The following is a 20,528-nucleotide window of genomic DNA, read 5'->3' on the forward strand; positions in this document are numbered from 1 at the left end:
TTTTCCACCATAATTTGCAAATAAATTCATTAAAAATCCTACAATGTGATTTTCTGGATTTCTTTTCTCATTTTGTCTGTCATAGTTGAAGTGTACCTATGATGAATTACAGGCCTTTCTCATCTTTTTAAGTGGGAGAACTTGCACAATTGGTGGCTGACTAAATAAAATATTTCAGATTATTATTTTACATAAATTTGCAAAAATGTCTAAAAACCTGTTTTTGCTTTGTTATTATGGGGGATTGTGGGTAGATTGATGAGGGGAAAACATGTATTACATTTTAGAATAAGGCTGTAACGTAACAAAATATGAAAGAAGTCAAGGGTTCTGAATACTTTCCGAATGCACTATCGATTGGGTGAATTACAACAGTGTTCCATCACAGCAGCAATATTTGTGACCTGTTGCCACAACAAAAGTGCAACCAGTGAAGAACAAACACCATTGTAAATACAACCCATATTTATGTTAATTCGGTTTCCCTCTTGTACTTCAACTATGTGTACATAATATGACATTTTCAATGTCTCTACTCATTTAATTTTTACAGTTCATTTTTGATTATTTCTTCTAAAGCATTACATGGGCTTGCTCCTACCTATCTCTCTGATTTGGTCCTGCCGTACATACCTACACGTACGCTACGGTCACAAGACGCAGGCCTCCTAATTGTCCCTAGAATTTCTAAGCAAACAGCTGGAGGCAGGGCTTTCTCCTATAGAGCTCCATTTTTATGGAACGGTCTGCCTACCCATGTCAGAGACGCAAACTCGGTCTCAACCTTTAAGTCTTTACTGAAGACTCATCTCTTCAGTGGGTCATATGATTGAGTGTAGTCTGGCCCAGGAGTGGGAAGGTGAACGGAAAGGCTCTGGAGCAACGAACCGCCCTTGCTGTCTCTGCCTGGCCGGTTCCCCTCTTTCCACTGGGATTCTCTGCCTCTAACCCTATTACAGGGGCTGAGTCACTGGCTTGCTGGGGCTCTCTCGTGCCGTCCCTGGAGGGGGTGCGTCACCTGAGTGGGTTGATTCACTGTTGTGGTCATCCTGTCTGGGTTGGCGCCCCCCCCCCCCCCCCCCTTGGGTTGTGCCGTGGCGGAGATCTTTGTGGGCTATACTCAGCCCAGGATGGTTGGTAAGTTGGTAAGTTGAAGATATCCCTCTAGTGGTGTGGGGGCTGTGCTTTGGCAAAGTGGGTGGGGTTATATCCTTCCTGTTTGGCCCTGTCCGGGGGTGTCCTCGGATGGGGCCACAGTGTCTCCTGACCCCTCCTGTCTCAGCCTCCAGTATTTATGCTGCAGTAGTTTATGTGTCGGGGGGCTGGGGTCAGTTTGTTATATCTGGAGTACTTCTCCTGTCCTATTCGGTGTCCTGTGTGAATCTAAGTGTGCGTTCTCTCCTTCTCTCTTTCTTTCTCTCTCTCGGAGGACCTGAGCCCTAGGACCATGCCCCAGGACTACCTGACATGATGACTCCTTGCTGTCCCCAGTCCACCTGGCCATGCTGCTGCTCCAGTTTCAACTTCCACCTGACTGTGCTGCTGCTCCAGTTTCAACTGTTCTGCCTTATTATTATTCGACCATGCTGGTCATTTATGAACATTTGAACATCTTGGCCATGTTCTGTTATAATCTCCACCCGGCACAGCCAGAAGAGGACTGGCCACCCCACATAGCCTGGTTCCTCTCTAGGTTTCTTCCTAGGTTTTGGCCTTTCTAGGGAGTTTTTCCTAGCCACCGTGCTTCTACACCTGCATTGCTTGCTGTTTGGGGTTTTAGGCTGGGTTTCTGTACAGCACTTTGAGATATCAGCTGATGTACGAAGGGCTATATAAATACATTTGATTTGATTTCACTTTTGTTTATTATCTATTTCACTTGCTCCGGCAATGTAAACATACAGTGGGGAGAACAAGTATTTGATACACTGCCGATTTTGCAGGTTTTCCTACTTACAAAGCATGTAGAGGTCTGTAAATTTTTTTATCATAGGTACACTTCATCTGTGAGAGGCGGAATCTAAAACAAAAATCCAGAAAATCACATTGTATTCTTAAAGAAAATCTAACAGGTCTGTGAGAGCTGGAATTCTTACTGGTTGGTAGGTGATCAAATACTTACGTCATGCAATAAAATGCTAATTAATTACTTAAAAATCATACAATGTGATTTTCTGGATTTTTGTTTTAGATTCTGTCTCTCACAGTTGAAGTGTACCTATGATAAAAATTACAGACCTCTACATGCTTTGTAAGTAGGAAAACCTGCTAAATCGGCAGTGGATCATATAATGTTCTCCCCACTCTATGTTTCCCATGCAAATAAAGCCATTTAAATTGAGAGAGTAATGTTTACTGTCAATTTGTTATTGTTTAATAAACTTTAGTTTATCTATTTCACTTGCTTTGGCAATGTAAACATGTTTCCCATTCCAATAAAGCCCTGAATTGAAATTGAATTGAGAGAGGATGTGTGTGTTGTTCTATATGTATGTCAATAAGACTGACTCTGGTCCTCGTGCTGTTTTGTTGAGTGAGTCAAGGTGGGATTAACAAGGGAGCTATTGTCTTCTCTCAGTCTGGTGTTAATAAAAAATATTTGTTTAAATATATGTTTTATTGTCACATACTCCGGAGAGGTGCAGTGAAAGGTTTTACAGAATCAGCCATAGTAGTACAGTGCCCCTGGAGCAAATTAGGGTTAAGTGCCTTGCTCAAGGGCACATCAACAGATTTTTCACCTTGCCGGCTCGGGTATTCGAACGCTATAAACGCTAGGCTATCACGCACACACACTTCATGGCCTTTCATTAAAGCGATTAGAGATTAATGTCCAGAGCACCCGTCTAATCCTGTTTAGAGCTACACTGTGAGAGGATGGCATATAGTGTGACCAGCCTTGTGTGTGTGTGTGTGTGTGTGTGTGTGTGTGTGTGTGTGTGTGTTGGTTATACTATCCTTGCCTTGATGACAGCTTTGCACACTATTGGCATTCTCTCAACCAGCTTCATGAGGTAGTCACATGGAATGCATTTCAATTAACAGGTGTGCCTTGTTAAACGTTAATTTGTGGAATTTCTGCCCTTCTTAATGCATTTGAGCCAATCAGTTGTGTTGTGACAAGGTAGGGGGGTATACAGAAGATAGCCCTATTGGGTAAAATACCAAATCGATATTGTGGCAAGAACAGCTCAAATAAGCAAAGAGAAACGACAGTCCATCATTACTTTAAGACAGTCAATACGTAAGTTTCTTCAACGGAAGTCTCAAAAACCAAGCGCTATGATGAAACTGTCTCTCATGAGGACCGCCACAGGAATGGAAGACCGAGAGATACCTCTGCTGCAGAGGATAAGTTCATTAGAGTTACCAGCCTCAGAAATTGTAGCCCAAATAAATGCTTCACAGAGTTCAAGTAAAAATTTTATTTTAACAGACACATCTCAACATCTACTGTTCAGAGGGGACTGTGTGAATCAGGCCTTCATGGTCGATTTGCTACAAAGGAACCACTACTAAAGGACACCAATAAGAAGAAGAGACTTGCTTGGACCAAGAAACACAAGCAATGGACAATAGACTGGTGGAAATCTGTCCTTTGGTCTGATGAGTCCAATTTTGAGATTTTTGGTTCCAACCGCTGTGTCTTTGTGAGACGCAGAGTAGGTGAACGGATGATCTCCGCATGTGTGGTTCCCACCGTAAAACATGGAGGAGGTGTTATAGTGTGGGGATGCTTTGCTGGTGACACTGTCAGCGATTTATTTAGAATTCAAGGCACACTTAACCAGCATGGCTACCACAGCATTCTGCAGCGATCCGACATCCCATCTGGTTTGCGCTTAGTGGGACTACAATTTGTTTTTCAACAGGATAATGACCCAAACCACACCTCCAGGCTGTGTAAGGGCTATTGGCCAAGAAGGAGAGTGATGGAGTGCTGCATCAGATGACTTGGCCTCCACAATCACCCGATCTCAACCCAACTGAGATGGTTTGGGATGAGTTGGACTGCAGAGTGAAGGAAAAGCAGGCAATGAGTGCTCAGCATATGTGGGAACTCCTTCAAGACAGTTTGAAAAGCATTCCAGGTGAAGCTGGTTGAGATAATGCCAAGAGTGTGCAACGCTGTCATCAAAGCAAAGGGTGGCTATTTGAAGAATCTAAAATCAAAAATATATTTTGATTTGTTTAACACTTTTTTGGTTACTACATGATTCCATATAGTTTAGATGTTTTGATGTCTTCACTATTATTCTCCAATGAATAGACCCTTGAATGAGTAGATGTGTCCAAACGTTTGACTGGTAGTGTGTATAATGTAACCGACTGACCGTATCACAGTGTTTCAACTTTGCTGTGAGTCAGTGTTAGTAATGAACATTTATTATACTGGACTCTCTCACAGAGTACTGTTGTATGTCCTGTAACTGTATCATACACACACACACACACACACACACACACACACACACACACACACACACACACACACACACACACACACACACACACACACACACACAACATAACACACAGTTGTGGGCCTCTGCCAGATGAGAGGATAGGATTCCACAGTAATGAGATCTCTTTCAGAAGCAATGAACTGAACACACACACACACACACAGATCTGGTGAGGACAAAAGCAATCCACCACAAAAACCTCTACATTAACAACCCTACAACTCAGCCAGGGTTACCATTAGCCGGTGATAGCTGGCTTTTGGACTGTTTTATTTTTAAAGGCTGATTAATAAAATTGGCGCAGGTCAATTGTCCGGGAGAAGAAGTCCCATTACGAAATAATGCTTTTTTTGCATATTCATTTATGGAAATACCAGTCGATGGAAATATATTTGACTGGTCATGTTTTTCAGTCTATAGGTAATTTGCATAATTTAGCGGAATAATTCAATTGACACCTGTGTACAGTATATTCTTTATGTACAGTTGAAGTTGGAAGTTTCCATACACCTTAGCCAAATACATTTAAACTCAGTTTTTCACAATTCCTGACATTTAATCCTAGTAAAAAATCCCTGTTTTAGGTCAGTTTGTAACGGCAGATTTCAGCCTCTTCGTTAGACTAACGACACCTGCCTCTGATTGAGAACCATACTGGGCCGAAACAGAAACCAAACATAGAAAAACAAACATAGACTGCCCACCCCAACTCACGCCCTGACCATACTGAATAAAGATAAAGAAAGGAAATAAAGGTCAGAACGTGACAGTTAGGATCACCACTTTATTTTAGGAATGTGAAATGTCAGAATAATAGTAGAGATAATTATTTATTTCAGCTTTTATTTATTTCATCACACTATTCAGTTTACATACACCCAATTAGTATTTGGTAGCATTGCCTTTAAATGGTTTAACTTGGGTAAAACGTTTCGGGTACCCTTCTACAAGCTTCCCTCAATAAGTTGGGTGAATTTTGGCCCATTCCTCCTGACAGAGCTGGTGTAACTGAGTCAGGTTTGTAGGCCTTCTTGCTCGCACACGATTTTTCAGTTCTGCCCACAAATGTTCTATAGGATTGAGGTCAGGGCTTTGTGATGGCCACTCTAATACCTTGACTTTGTTATCCTTAAGCCATATTGCCACTACTTTGGAAGTATGCTTGGGGTCATTGTCCATTTGGAAGACCCATTTGCGACCAAGCTTTAACTTCCTGACTGATGTCTTGAGATGTTGCTTCAATATATCCACATAATTTTCCCCCCTCATGATGCCATCTATTTTGTGAAGTGCACCAGTCCCTCCTGCAGCAAAGCACACCCACAGCATGATGCTGCCACCCCCCTGCTTCATGGTTGGGATGGTGTTCTTCGGCTTGCAAGCCTCCCCCTTTTTCCTCCAAACATAACAATGGTAATTATCGCCAAAAGGTTCTATTTTTGTTTCATCAGACCAGAGGACATTTATCCAAAAAGTAGTATCTTTGTCCCCACCATATGCAGTTGCAAACCGTAGTCTGGATTTTTTTAATGGCGGTTTTGGAGCAGTGGCTTCTTCCTTGCTGAGCGGCCTTTCAGATTATGTTGATATAGGACTCTTTTTTTACTGTGGATATAGATACTTTTGTACCCGTTTCCTCCAGCATCTTCACAAGGTCCTCTGCTGTTGTTGAGGGATTGATTTGCACTTTTCGCACCAAAGTACGTTAATCTCTAGGAGACAAAACACAAGCTTTTAAAAGGCACAGTCAACTTAGTGTATGTAAACCTCTGACCCACTGGAATTGTGATACAGTTAATTATAAGTGAAATAATCTGTCTGTAAACAATTGTTGGAAAAATGACTTGTGTCATGCACAAAGTATATGTCCGAACAGAATTGCCAAAACTATAGTTTTGTTAACAAGAAATGTGTGGAGTGGTTGAAAAACGAGTTTTAATGACTCCAACCTAAGTGTTTGTGAACTTCTGACTTCAACTGTATCATATTTATCACACGATTACAGAGCCTTTGAGCGGAAAATCTGTCAGACAGCAAGAGCTGCTGCCAAAGCATCTCAAACAGGAAATGCATCAGCACGTCACACACCACTTTACAATGAGCTGGAGGCAGGCAGTATGAGGTGGAGGCAGCATGAGCTGGAGGCAGGCAGTATGAGGTGGAGGCAGTATGAGCTGGAGGCAGTATGAGCTGGAGGCAGTATGCATTTTGAAAACATATACACTACATGGCCATTGAACAACTCATTACAAAATCATGGGCATTAATATGGAGTTGGTCCCACCCTTTGCTGCTGTAACAGCCTCCACTCTTCTGGGAAGGCTTGTTGGAACATTACTACGGGACTTGCTTCCATTCAGCCACAAGAGCATTAGTGAGGTCGGGCACTGATGTTGGGCGATTAGGCCTGGCTCGCAGTCAGCATTCCAATTCATCTCAAAGGTGTTCGATGGGGTTGATGTCAGGGCTCTGTGCAGGCTAGTCAAGTTCTTCCACACTGATTGTGCACAGGGGCATTGTCATGCTGAAACAGGAAAGGGCCTTCCCCAAAACTTTGCCACAACATTGGAATCATCTAGAATGTAAATGTATGCTGTAGCGTTAAGATTTCCCTTCACTGGAACCAATGGGCCAAGCCATGAAAACCAGCCCCAGACCATTATTCCTCCTCCACTAAAGTTTACAGTTTGCACTATGCATTCTGGCGGGTAGCGTTCTCCTGGCTTCCGCCAAACCTAGATTTGTCCGTCGAACTGCCAGATGTTTAAGCGTGATTCATCACTTCAGAGAACAAGTCCAAAGCTTTACACCACTCCAGTCGACGCATGGCATTGCACATGGTGATCTTAGGCTTGTGTGAAACCCATTTCATTAAGATCTCGACAAACAGTTATTGTGCTGACGTTGCTTCCAGAGGCAGTTTGGAACTCGGTAGTGAGTGTTGCAACCGAGGACAAACAAGTTTTACGCGCTACACGCTTCAGCACTCTGCGGTCCCGTTCTGTGAGCTTGTGTGGCCTACGACTTCGTGGCTGAGCCGTTGTTGCTCGTAGACTTTCCACTTCACAATAACAGCACTTACAGTTATTCAGAGAAGCTCTAGCAGGGCAGAAATTTGATAAACTGACTTGTTGGAAAAGTGGCATTATATGAAGGTGCCACACTGAAAGTCACTGAGTTCTTCAGTAAGGTCATTCTACTGCCAATATTTGTCTATGAAGATTGCATGGCTGTGTCCTGTCAGCAACAGGTGTGGCTGAAATAGCCGATTCCACTCATTTGAGGGGGTGTCCACATACTTTTGTATATATAGTGTACTTAATTGTTTGGAACCTGAATGTTTTACTCCATATTTTGAGGCGTGTTTTACCTTGCTTCAAAGTAGCCTAGACAAAATTAGACCTTTTCCGTGGAAGCAAATATTTCCGTGGAGGCAAACCCATGTTAGTTGTTGCATATTAGATCTCCCCTAAATTTCTAACATATATTTTAATCTCTGTCACATGAAACCACTGGCATGTGCAGTGCCCTTTTGACAACAGTGTTTTCCCGCTAGGTGCATCACGGAACCAACATTCCTGTGTAGTCTACTGCCTTGTGCACATTGCTGCGCTTATAATGTGAAGAAAGAATAGTTTATCACCATTATAAGCTGAACGTTCTGATCGGTTGCATCAGACTCACTGCTTTTTAACATGTATTTTTTACATTTAATATGTATCCTAGGCCTACAGGTTGTATGAATTTGTATGAATGGCCCACAACTGCCCCAGTCTGTTTGGAATAAGGCTGTTTCTTTGTCGAAAAGCTGACCAACGTTATACACGTCAGCCACTACAGTGACTGAAATGACTGCAACACTCAACAAAGAGCTGCAGTTAGTTTCAGAGTGGGTAGCAAGTAAAAAGTTAGTACTAAATATTTCTAAAACTAAAAGCATTGTATTTGGGACAAAACACTCACTAACTACTTAACTAAATCTTGTAATAAATAATGTGGAAATTGAGCAGGTTGAGGTGACTAAACTGCTTGGAGTAATGCTGGACTGTAAACTGTCATGGTCAAAACATATGGATACAACAGTAGCTAAGATGGGGAGAAGTCTGTCCACAATAAAGCGCTACTCTGCCTTCTTAACAACACTATCAACAAGACAGGTCCTACAGGCCCTGGTTTAGTCACACCTTGACTACTGTTCAGTAGTGTGTTCAGGTGCGTCAAAGAGGGACTTAGGAAAATTAATATTAATGATATTCATGTCAATCTCTCATGGCTCAAAGTGGAGGACAGACTGACTTCATCACTACTTTTATATATGAGAGGTATTGACATGTTGAATGCACCGAGCTGTCTGTCTAAACTACTGGCACACAGCTTGGACACCCATGCATACCCCACAAGACATGCCACAAGAGGTCTCTTCACAGTCCCCAAGTCCAGACAGACTATGGGAGGCACACAGTACTACATAGAGCCATGACGACATGGAACTCTATTCCACATCAAGTAACTGACGCAAACAGTAATGTGAGATTTAAAAAACTTAGAAATAAACACCTTATGGAACAGTGGGGGCTGTGAAGCAACACAAACATTGGCACAGACAGACACACACACACACACAATAACATACGCACTATAAATACACATGGATTTAGTACTGTAGATATGTGGTTGTGGTGGATTAGGGGCCTGAGGGCACACAGTGTGTTGTGAAATCTGTGAATGTATTGTAATGTTTTTAAAATGGTATAAACTGCCTTAATTTAGCTGGACCCCAGGAAGAGTAGCTGCTGCTTTGGCAGGAACTAATGGGTAACCATACTAAATACAAATACAATACAATACAATAGGTAGATTTTTCTAAAACGGGGGACAGTAGATTGAAATAACAACCTAGTGATTTTGCTGTTCATTACTCTTCTTGTTGGCTAAGGAAAAGTACATGTTCAAAGTGAGCATCAGAATTGGGTAAGAAGGACCGCACGTCGTTGCGTCCTGGACGAGCATGTTCTGTTAATATGAATCCATAATGTAAATGTGATTTGTGTCATTCTGAGCACCGTGGGTGGACGCCCTAGTCAGGTTACGCACCCAACACATATGGGTCCGGTACATATCTCAAATGTCTGGCAAATTAAAATGCTGCCGGTCAAATGACTGGCGACACATTTCCCCAACGGAAACAGTGATCTCAGCATACAGCAGCATTACCGTCTACATGGTATAAACTCAACCAGACAGTCTCCTATCACGTCTACTGTTCACCAGCGCCAAACCACACCGAGTAGAGATACAGTCCCATTCTCTAACCTTATCCTAGGAGTGTACACTTGCTCACTACCCATAAAAGCTTTAGCTAAACACAATGAACTGATGTAAGCATTCCTTTTACAGCCATTAGGAGGGAAGGGAATGAGTGTACACTTTAAAGAGAAGAGTAGAGGATGAAGAAGAGAAGAGTAAAGGATGAAGGAGAGAAGGAGAGAAGAGAACAAAGGAGAGAAGAGTAGAGGATGAAGGAGAGAAGAGTAGAGGATGAAGGAGAGTAGAGGATGAAGGAGAGAAGAGGATGAAGGAGTGAAGAGTAGAGGATAAAGGAGAGAAGAGTAGAGAATGAAGGAGAGAAGAGGATGAAGGAGAGACACGTAGAGGATGAAGGAGAGAAGAGTAGAGGATGAAGGAGAGAAGAGTAGAGGATGAAGGAGAGAAGAGTAGAGGATGAAGGAGAGAAGAGTAGAGGATGAAGGAGAGAAGAGGATGAAGGAGAGAAGAGTAGAGGATGAAGGAGAGAAGAGTAGAGGATGAAGGAGAGTAGAGGATGAAGGAGAGAAGAGGATGAAGGAGTGAAGAGTAGAGGATAAAGGAGAGAAGAGTAGAGAATGAAGGAGAGAAGAGGATGAAGGAGAGACACGTAGAGGATGAAGGAGAGAAGAGTAGAGGATGAAGGAGAGAAGAGTAGAGGATGAAGGAGAGAAGAGTAGAGGATGAAGGAGAGAAGAGTAGAGGATGAAGGAGAGAAGAGTAGAGGATGAAGGAGAGAAGCGTAGAGGATGAAGGAGAGAAGAGTAGAGGATGAAGTAGAGTAGAGGATGAAGGAGAGACACGTAGAGGATGAAGGAGAAAAGAGTAGAGGATGAAGGAGAGAAGAGTAGAGGATGAAGGAGAGAAGAGTAGAGGATGAAGGAGAGAAGAGTAGAGAATGAAGAAGAGAAGAGTAGATGATGAAGGACAGAAGAGTAGAGGGATGAAGGAGAGAAGAGTAGAGGATGAAGGAGAGAAGAGTAGATGATGAAGAAGAGAAGAGTAGATGATGAAGGACAGAAGAGTAGAGGGATGAAGGAGAGAAGAGTAGAGGATGAAGGAGAGAAGAGTAGAGGATGAAGAAGAGAAGAGTAGAGGACGAAGGAGAGAAGAGTAGAGGACGAAGGAGAGAAGAGTAGAGGATGAAGGAGAGAAGAGAATGACAGTGGAGCGCGAAGTGAAACATCAGACCTCTCTACCATTCATCTGAGCGGAAGAGCGAGCAGTGCCCCGAGCAGAGCACCAGTCCTTCTTAATCGGTTGTGTGTGTGTGTGCGTGTGTGTGTTGAGGGCAGGGCTAGGCAGGAGCTGACTATGTGGTCAAGTGTAGCCGACACCCTATTGTGTCCCCACTGTTGTGGTGCAGGTTGATTAAAACACAAGGGAGCAGCAGCATACAGCATATGATATTACTTAATTCAGCTAGTATTTGTCATTGACACCGCTTCAGGTGTGGATATCACTGCAATAGCCTAGCATCTTTTCCAGCGGGGTACCTGTACATCAAGCTGCCTCATGCTAGAGAAACAGTTTTGAATCGGACATGGCTACTGTATCACTCGTCATACACAGTGACAACCCAGGCTAACTACCCAAGACCCACCCACAGCTCCAGGCCCCAGCTACAGACCCAGCTCTAGCCCCAGCTCCATACCCATCTCCAGACCCAGCTCTAGCCCAAAGAAATGCCACCCCACACCATGACAGACCCACCGCCAAACCGGTCATGCTGGAGGATGTTGCAGGCAGCAGAACGTTCTCCACGGCGTCTCCAGACTCTGTCACGTCTGTCACATGTGCTCAGTGTGAACCTGCTTTCATCTGTGAGGAGCACAGGGCGTCAGTGGCGAATTTGCCAATCTTGGTGTTCTCTGGCAAATGCCAAACGTCCTACACGGTGTTGGGCTGTAAGCACAACCCCCACCTGTGGACGTCGGGCCCTCATACCACCCTCATGGAGTCTGTTTCTGACCCTTTGAGCAGACGCATGCACATTTGTGGCCTGCTGGAGGTAATTATGCAGGGCTTTGGCAGTGCTCCTCCTTGCACAAAGGCAGAGGTAGCGGTCCTGCTGCTGGGTTGTTGCCCTCCTACGGCCTCCTCCACGTCTCCTGATGTACTGGCCTGTCTCCTGGTAGCGCCTCCATGCTCTGGACACTACGCTGACAGACACAGCAAACCTTCTTGCCACAGCTCGCATTGATGTGCCATCCTGGATGAGCTGCACTACCTGAGCCACTTGTGTGGGTTGTAGACTCCGTCTCTGCATCTGTCCTCGTGCTCCTAGACCTTAGTGCTGATTTTGATACCATCGATCACCACATTCTTTTGGAGAGATTGGAAACCCAAATTGGTCTACACGGACAAGTTCTGGCCTGGTTTAGATTTTATCTGTCGGAAAGATATCAGTTTGTCTCTGTGAATGGTTTGTCCTCTGACAAATCAACTGTAAATTTCGGTGTTCCTCAAGGTTCCGTTTTAGGACCACTATTGTTTTCACTATATATTTTACCTCTTGGGGATGTCATTCGAAAACATAATGTTAACTTTCACTGCTATGCGGATGACACACAGCTGTACATTTCAATGAAACATGGTGAAGCCCCAAAATTGCCCTCGCTAGAAGCATGTGTTTCAGACATAAGGAAGTGGATGGCTGCAAACGTTCTACTTTTAAACTCGGACAAAACAGAGATGCTTGTTCTAGGTCCCAAGAAACAAAGAGATCTTCTGTTGAATCTGACAATTAATCTTAATGGTTGTACAGTCGTCTCAAATAAAACTGTGAAGGACTTCGGCGTTACTCTGGACCCTGATCTCTCTTTTGAAGAACATATCAAGACCATTTCAAGGACAGCTTTTTTCCATCTACGTAACATTGCAAAAATCTGAAACTTTCTGTCCAAAAATGATGCAGAAAAATTTATCTATGCTTTTGTCACTTCTAGGTTAGACTACTGCAATGCTCTACTTTCCGGCTACCCGGATAAAGCACGAAATAAACTTCAGTTAGTGCTAAATACGGCGGCTAGAATCCTGACTAGAACCAAAATATTTGATCATATTACTCCAGTGCTAGCCTCCCTACACTAGCTTCCTGTCAAAGCAAGGGCTGATTTCAACGTTTTACTGCTAACCTACAAAGCATTACATGGGCTTGCTCCTACCTATCTCTCTGATTTGGTCCTGCCGTACATACCTACACGTACGCTACGGTCACAAGACGCAGGCCTCCTAATTGTCCCTAGAATTTCTAAGCAAACAGCTGGAGGCAGGGCTTTCTCCTATAGAGCTCCATTTTTATGGAACGGTCTGCCTACCCATGTCAGAGACGCAAACTCAGTCTCAACCTTTAAGTCTTTACTGAAGACTCATCTCTTCAGTGGGTCATATAATTGAGTGTAGTCTGGCCCAGGAGTGGGAAGGTGAACGGAAAGGCTCTGGAGCAACGAACTGCCCTTGCTGTCTTTGCCTGGCCGGTTCCCCTTTTTCCACTGGGATTCTCTGCCTCTAACCCTATTACAGGGGCTGAGTCACTGGCTTACTGGTGCTCTCTCATACCGCCCCTGGGAGGGGTGCGTCACCTGAGTGGGTTGAGTCACTGATGTGATCATCCTGTCTGGGTTGGTGCCCCCCCCCCCCCCTTGGGTTGTGCCGTGGCGGAGATCTTTGTGGGCTATACTCAGCCTTGTCTCAGGATGGTAAGTTGGTGGTTGAAGATATCCCTCTAGTGGTGTGGGGGCTGTGCTTTGGCAAAGTAGGTGGGGTTATAGCCTTCCTGTTTGGCCCTGTCCGGGGGTGTCCTCGGATGTGGCCACAGTGTCTCCTGACCCCTCCTGTCTCAGCCTCCAGTATTTATGCTGCAGTAGTTTATGTGTCGGGGGGCTAGGGCCAGTTTCTTATATCTGGAGTACTTCTCCTGTCCTATTCGGTGTCCTGTGTGAATTTAAGTGTGCTCTCTCTAATTCTCTCTTTCTCTCTCTCGGAGGACCTGAGCCCTAGGACCATGCCTCAGGACTACCTGACATGATGACTCCTTGCTGTCCCCAGTCCACCTGGCCATGCTGCTGCTCCAGTTTCAACTGTTCTGCCTTATTATTATTCGACCATGCTGGTCATTTATGAACATTTGAACATCTTGGCCATGTTCTGTTATAATCTCCACCCGGCACAGCCAGAAGAGGACTGGCCACCCCACATAGCCTGGTTCATCTCTAGGTTTCTTCCTAGGTTTTGGCCTTTCTAGGGAGTTTTTCCTAGCCACCATGCTTCTACACCTGCATTGCTTGCTGTTTGGGGTTTTAGGCTGGGTTTCTGTACAGCACTTTGAGATATCAGCTGATGTACGAAGGGCTATATAAATAAATTTGATTTGATTTGGTCTCATGCTACCACTAGAGTGAAAGCACCGCCAGCATTCAAAAGTGACCAAAACATCAGCCAGGAAGCATAGGAACTGAGAAGTGGTCTGTGGTCACCACCTGCAGAACCACTTCTTTATTGGGGGTGTCTTGCTAATTGCCTATAATTTCCACCTGTTGTCTATTCCATTTGCACAACAGCATGTGAAATGTATTGTCAATCAGTGTTGCTTCCTAAGTGGACTTATGAAAATATTTTGACAAACGTTACCTTATCCTAGTGAGATTCACAGGGGTATCAAAACGCTGAGGCGGTTTAAGCACGAAACACAGACCTTATCTGAAGTAGATCAAGACATTCTCTATGGAAGACATGAACGGTAAAATAACGAAGGAACCCCTTTCTAGTTCAGCCGCAAGTTATAACAGGAATTATAACGCGTAAACTATTTCTCTATAAACCATATACCTTTGACTATTACGAGCCTGCTGCTGCTGCCACCCCTCAGTCAGACTGCTCTATCAAATATCAAATGATAGACTTCACTATAATAAACACACAGAAATACGAGCCTTAGGTCAAATCCGGAAACTATCACCTCGAAAACAAAACGTTTATTCCGTTCCGTATTTTATCTAACGGGTGGCATCCATGAGTCTAAATATTCCTGTTACATTGCACAACCTTCAATGTTATGTCATAATTACGTAAAATTCTGGCAAATTAGTTTGCAAAGAGCCAGGCGGCCCAAACTGTTGCATATACCCTGACTCTGCGTGCAATGAACGCAAGAGAAGTGACACAATTTCACCTGGTTAATATTGCCTGCTAACCTGGATTTTTTTTAGCTAATATATACTTGTGTATTGATTTTAAGAAAGGCAGTGATGTTTATGGTTAAGTACACATTGGAGCAACGACAGTCGTTGATTGATTGTTTTTTATAAGATAAGTTTAATTCTAGCTAGCAACTTACCTTGGCTTACTACATTCGCGTAACAGGCAGCCTCCTCGTGAGGCAGGTGGTTAGAGCGTTGGTCTAGTTAACTGTAAGGTTGCAAGATTGAATCTCCCGAGCTGACAAGGTAAAAATCTGTTGTTCTGCCTCATTCCTAGGCCGTCATTGAAAATAAGAATGTGTTCTTCACTGACTTGCCTCGTTAAATAAAGATTAAATAAAGGTGTAAAAAAATAATAATAATAATTTTAAAAAATCGGTGTCCAAAAATACTGATTTCCGATTGTTATGAAAATTTGAAATCGGCCCTAATTAATCAGCCATTCCGATTAAACGGTCGACCTCTACTACAGACCCAGCTCTACTCCCAGCTCCAACTACAGACCCAGCTACAGACCAAAGCTACAGACCCAGCTCCAGCCCCAGCTACAGACCCCAGCTACAGACTTCAGCTCCAGCCCCAGCTACAGGCCCCAGCTCCAGACCTCAGCTCCAGCCCCAGCTACAGGCCCCAGCTCCAGACCTCAGCTCCAGCCCCAGCTCCAGCCCCAGCTACAGACCTCAGCTACAAACCTCAGCTCCAGCCCCAGCTACAGACCTCAGCTCCAGCCCCAGCTACAGACCTCAGCTCCAGCTACAGACCTCAGCTCCAGCCCCAGCTACAGGCCCCAGCTACAGACCTCAGCTCCAGCCCCAGCTACAGACCTCAGCTCCAGCCCCAGCTACAGACCTCAGCTCCAGCCCCAGCTACAGACCTCAGCTACAGACCTCAGCTCCAGCCCCAGCTACATACCTCAGCTCCAGCCCCAGCCCCAGACCTCAGCTACAGACCTCAGCTCCAGCCCCAGCTACAGACCTCAGCTACAGACCTCAGCTCCAGCCCCAGCTACGACGAGGGACAGAGTTGACTACAGCTCAGCAGTAAAACTCATCCAACCGTCCGTTCCGTTCCAGTCCTCTGGGCTGGAGTCACAGGAATTTCCCTTGGTTCATGCCAGGGCCTTGTGCTTCAACAACTCAGTCGGCAGGAGCAGGAATCCCAACCATCCCCTTATGTCAACTCTCAGCCTGCGTCCCACGTGGTACCCTATTCCCTATATAGTGCACTACTTTTGACCAGGGCCCATAGGGCTGTTAAAAAGTAGTATGCTATGTAGGGAAAGGGGTGTAATTTGGAACTGACTCCAACAACTGACTAACACGCTTAGTAATGGGAATGTTTCATTATTTCAATGCCACATACAGCAGAGCTATATTAACAGCTACATTTAAGGTTTGGTGGTGTTCAGCTGAAACACATTGCAGGAAGGGTAGGCTATTTTTGTCACTGGGATTATTTGGTTTGGGAATAAAATAAATGTTGTTTCACCCCCCCGCAGGGTGTGAGTTTGAAGAAAGTCAATGAGGCGAAAAAGCTGTGAAATGAGATGGTTGGTGACAAGCGCTGGTGATGATTGTGACGCTGCAGAAACATGGTAAATTGGAGAAAGTAGGTTACTGTAGTGTATACTGATCAAGGACCAGTTTAGTTCCCCCTTCAGCATAGTTCACTATGGTAAAGTGGCAATAAAGGCTGACTCTGGAACTGACCTCACAGAGGCACTTTTAGTCAATGCAAACAACACACAAATTGTGGGTAGACAGGAACAGGAAGAGGTTACAGCTACAAACCTCTACAGTGAGGAAATTCATGATCCAGTTTTCTGCAGCAATCACAATGACAAGACAGCCTGGGCCTATCTTGAGACACAAGTGATGGCTCTTACCTCCTCCCTTCCTTGAAGTGACCACATATCTCCAGGGGTGAAGGTAAGGTGGTATGTTTCAGAACGGCATCCCAACAAAATACATTTCGGGGGTTACGCCGTACCGGTAAAACATGAGCCATTCACAATAATTCAAAACAAAATGGCAAGAAAACTGTAGGCTATTAGACAACTTTTGAATATGTCAGAGGCATTGAAAACTGGTGGTAAAGCCTGCGCTCCAAAATGCGATGTGGTTCGATGAGAACACCAAGGCAGAGACGAGTGGCCGACACCGAGGCGCACGCGGACTGCAGTGGACTCCTAAAATCTGGCCTAATGACAATTCTGGCCTCATGGCCTGGTACAGGAGCCCTTTGAAGTGATTGTTAGACAATCCGATGAGGGTTGTGTTTATGCCACAGTAAAAGCTAATACATTTTTAAAAGTTAAATAAAACATAATTACAACTAGGCCCACAGAGATCCTATTGAATGAATAGGGATTCTATATGGAAAACTATGACAAGCCCATACATTTTTTTTAAGGACATAAAGGAGGTCCCGTACAAGGAAGAAATTAATTCTACTTCCACCCCTGCATATTTGACAAGATTGGACAGGTGAAACTCAGGATTCTCTAGCACAGTCTAATGATCTAGGCTGCATTGCGTCAGATCAGTGATTGCCTCATGGAAAGAGAGAAAGAAAGAAAAGAAAGAAAGAAAGAATGGGTGTATTTCTCAGAGTTCTGCTTCCCGGTCTGTTTCTCTGCAGTGAAATGGAAGAAGGGGTGATGAACCACGACCTGCTAAAGCATGAAGCTGTGCAGATGCAGCACGGTGACATCACTATGCACTGAAATATGAAATAGTCAACAAACCTCCCAAAACAACCAAGACCTTCTCTAGCCTTAGTAATAGTCCGAGACAGGACGTCAAAGTGACAGAGTAAGGACACAGATGGGATATTTTAGAGAACAACTCATCTACACACTTAACCCGAAGAAGCACTTGACAAAAATCCTGAAATGCACACCGTCAAAGCACACTCAAAGGCTTTAGTTCTAGATGAACAAAGCTCTAAAGCTTTTTGAAAAGGATAATTAGAAAGCACAGTACTAAAGCCCAATGTGATGACGCTTTTACCAGTCCTGTCTCATGCACTGGCATCTCGGTATCAGTGTTTCTGCACTACGGTTATGATATGGTTATTATATGGTAATGAAGTTACTATGATTCTTCTTTTTTTAGATATATATTTTAAGGGATTTCCAGGTTTTATTGAACAGATAGCGAGAGAGAATGACCGTGGGGAAAGATAGAGAGAGGTTGTGTCAACGGATTCGAACCTATGCCGATATAGCCTGGGTCAGTGTGCTAGCTTAGCATGTAACAAACCTATGCCGATATAGCCAGGGTCAGTGTGCTAGCTTAGCATGTAACAAACCTATGCCGATATAGCCAGGGTCAGTGTGCTAGCTTAGCATGTAACAAACCTATGCCGATATAGCCAGGGTCCGTGTGCTAGCTTAGCATGTAACAAACCTATGCCGATATAGCCAGGGTCAGTGTGCTAGCTTAGCATGTAACATTGCCTCCCTCAACTTGCTTGTGACTGGGCTTGAACCAGGGTCCTCTACCTCCCTCTTTCTTTCTCTCAACTTGTCTCTGGATGTGTATGCAGGAAGCAAAAAACGTCTCAACCAAGGCAAGTAGCACAATGCATAAGCAAAGAGCTACGCCAACACACGTAACCGCCCGCTTGACAACTTGGGAACCGATTGAACTATACAAAAGGTTCCAAATGGATGGCTCCAACTGCGACATTTCTAGCTAGCTGTGGAGGGAGGTTACTACTTTAACATCTGTGCCAGAGGTTGCAGCATTACCTCTAGTCCACACTGTGAACCTTCTATCGGCCAATGTTATGTTACTAGGACAGTGTAGTTCTGTACGAGCTGTATATGGCCATTGAGAAGGGGGTAGGGTAGATGTTTAAACACACACACATACCAATGAGCACATCAAGTGTCATATAGCATAAGAAACTGTAGTACAGCAGAGAGAGAGAGAATGAAAATAGAGAAAGATAGAGAAAGAAAGATGCAGACAGTGGCCTCTAAACTACACACACACACACACGCACACACACACGCACACACACACACACACACACACACACACACACACACACACACACACACACACACACACACACACACACACACACGCACACACACACACACACACACACACACACACACACAAAGAGGGATCTTGAGAATGTGTTCATAATAAGCATGGATCGATGTTAGGTGTGTGCTTTCCTGGCCACTCTTCCTACTGCTCCATTACATGGGATTAATACACACTCCCCTATCTGGATAAACCCTCAAAAAAGAGGATTCTATAACAGCAAAATCGACCTCATCAATTGATAAGGACTGTAGAAATGAAATACATCCAGACAGACAGTTTGTTTTTTTAAACAGTTTTTTTCTTCTGTAAACCATGTCACCTGAATGACCAGTGGTGCATTTGATATGGTATTTCCCCCCTAAATACCACGACCTACTGAGACATACAGAACTAGTAGTAGGCCTACCATGTGCCTGAGGGGGAATGTACATCAAATATACATTGTTAGAGAATATCAAGAAGACTCTTCAGTAGAATGTGGACGAGCTTATATATATGATTGCTACGTGTCTGGGTAGACCAGGTAAACAAGACAACAACAAGATTGCAGGTTGGCAATGCATTATCATGCTCAGACACCTAAAACAATGCATGCCTCCTATGTCAACCACCTAAAGAGAATTTAAGAGCGTTTTTAGTAGTAAAATCACAAGTAAACACATACAGGGGGCGTCTTTATGCCTTCTGCAAACGGTGCTACTTTGTGTAAACACGGACCAAACAAGAAACCAACAGACAGGCAGAAAAGCAACTATCTCCTCATACTCGAATGCTCCTACCTCGGCACACAGCTTGGCGAAGAGCGGTCCACTTCCCAGGTGGCGTAGAGGTTCATGTGGACCGGGCGATTCGAGGTGATCGTGACCGGTTTGGAGGGCTGCACGTGCGGGGAGGGGGCACCTCCAGTCCGCGGGAGCCCTCCTCGCTCCGACATCACGGAGGTATGTTAGCTAAAAAAGGGTTTCAAACGAACGGGTTTAATAGCCTGTCTTCTTTTCCCTCTGCCTCTTCGTTGCAAAACCTACGGTGTGCGTGAACAGTTTGGCTAGTGAATGTGTAAAAATGTTCGTCCGTGCAATCGAAAGTTAATCCTTCTCCTCTAATAGAATAACTATTATTTTGGTTGTACTAGATGGTAACATTACTGTCAATGTCCTGGCTTTCACAGCGAGCGAACCCTCTTTCTTTCTGTCAACTTGTTTCTGGATGTGTATGCAGGAAGCAAAAATTTCTCAACCAAGGCAAGTAGCACAGTGCATGAGCAAAGAGCTACGCCTCTTGTTAAAGACGTAGCCTACGCGTCGATTCCTTTGCAGGAGAGAGAGAGAGGGTGAGAGAGAGAGGGAGAGGGGGGTGAGAGAGAGAGGGAGAGGGGGGGTGAGAGAGAGGGAGAGGGGGGGTGAGAGAGAGAGGGAGAGGGGGTGAGAGAGAGAGGGAGGTGAGAGAGAGAGAGAGAGAGAGAGAGAGAGGGGGTGAGAGAGAGAGAGAGGGGG

General features: G+C 44.5%; 1 protein-coding gene across 1 annotated transcript in view; it reads right to left on the reverse strand.

Moving 5' to 3' along the window:
• The window catches only part of LOC109906210 (phosphofurin acidic cluster sorting protein 1), a gene marked incomplete in the record, with an annotated part of 76,271 nt that extends 55,953 nt beyond the window's left edge, over positions 1-20,318 (reverse strand). The window contains 1 exon segment of the mRNA XM_031791851.1: positions 19,815-20,318. Coding sequence (XP_031647711.1) covers positions 19,815-19,969 — 155 coding nt within the window.
• Positions 20,319-20,528: the final 210 nt, after the last annotated feature.

The sequence above is a fragment of the Oncorhynchus kisutch genome, linkage group LG16, assembly GCF_002021735.2.
Source record: "Oncorhynchus kisutch isolate 150728-3 linkage group LG16, Okis_V2, whole genome shotgun sequence".
In the NCBI taxonomy this organism is placed as follows: Eukaryota; Metazoa; Chordata; class Actinopteri; order Salmoniformes; family Salmonidae; genus Oncorhynchus; species Oncorhynchus kisutch.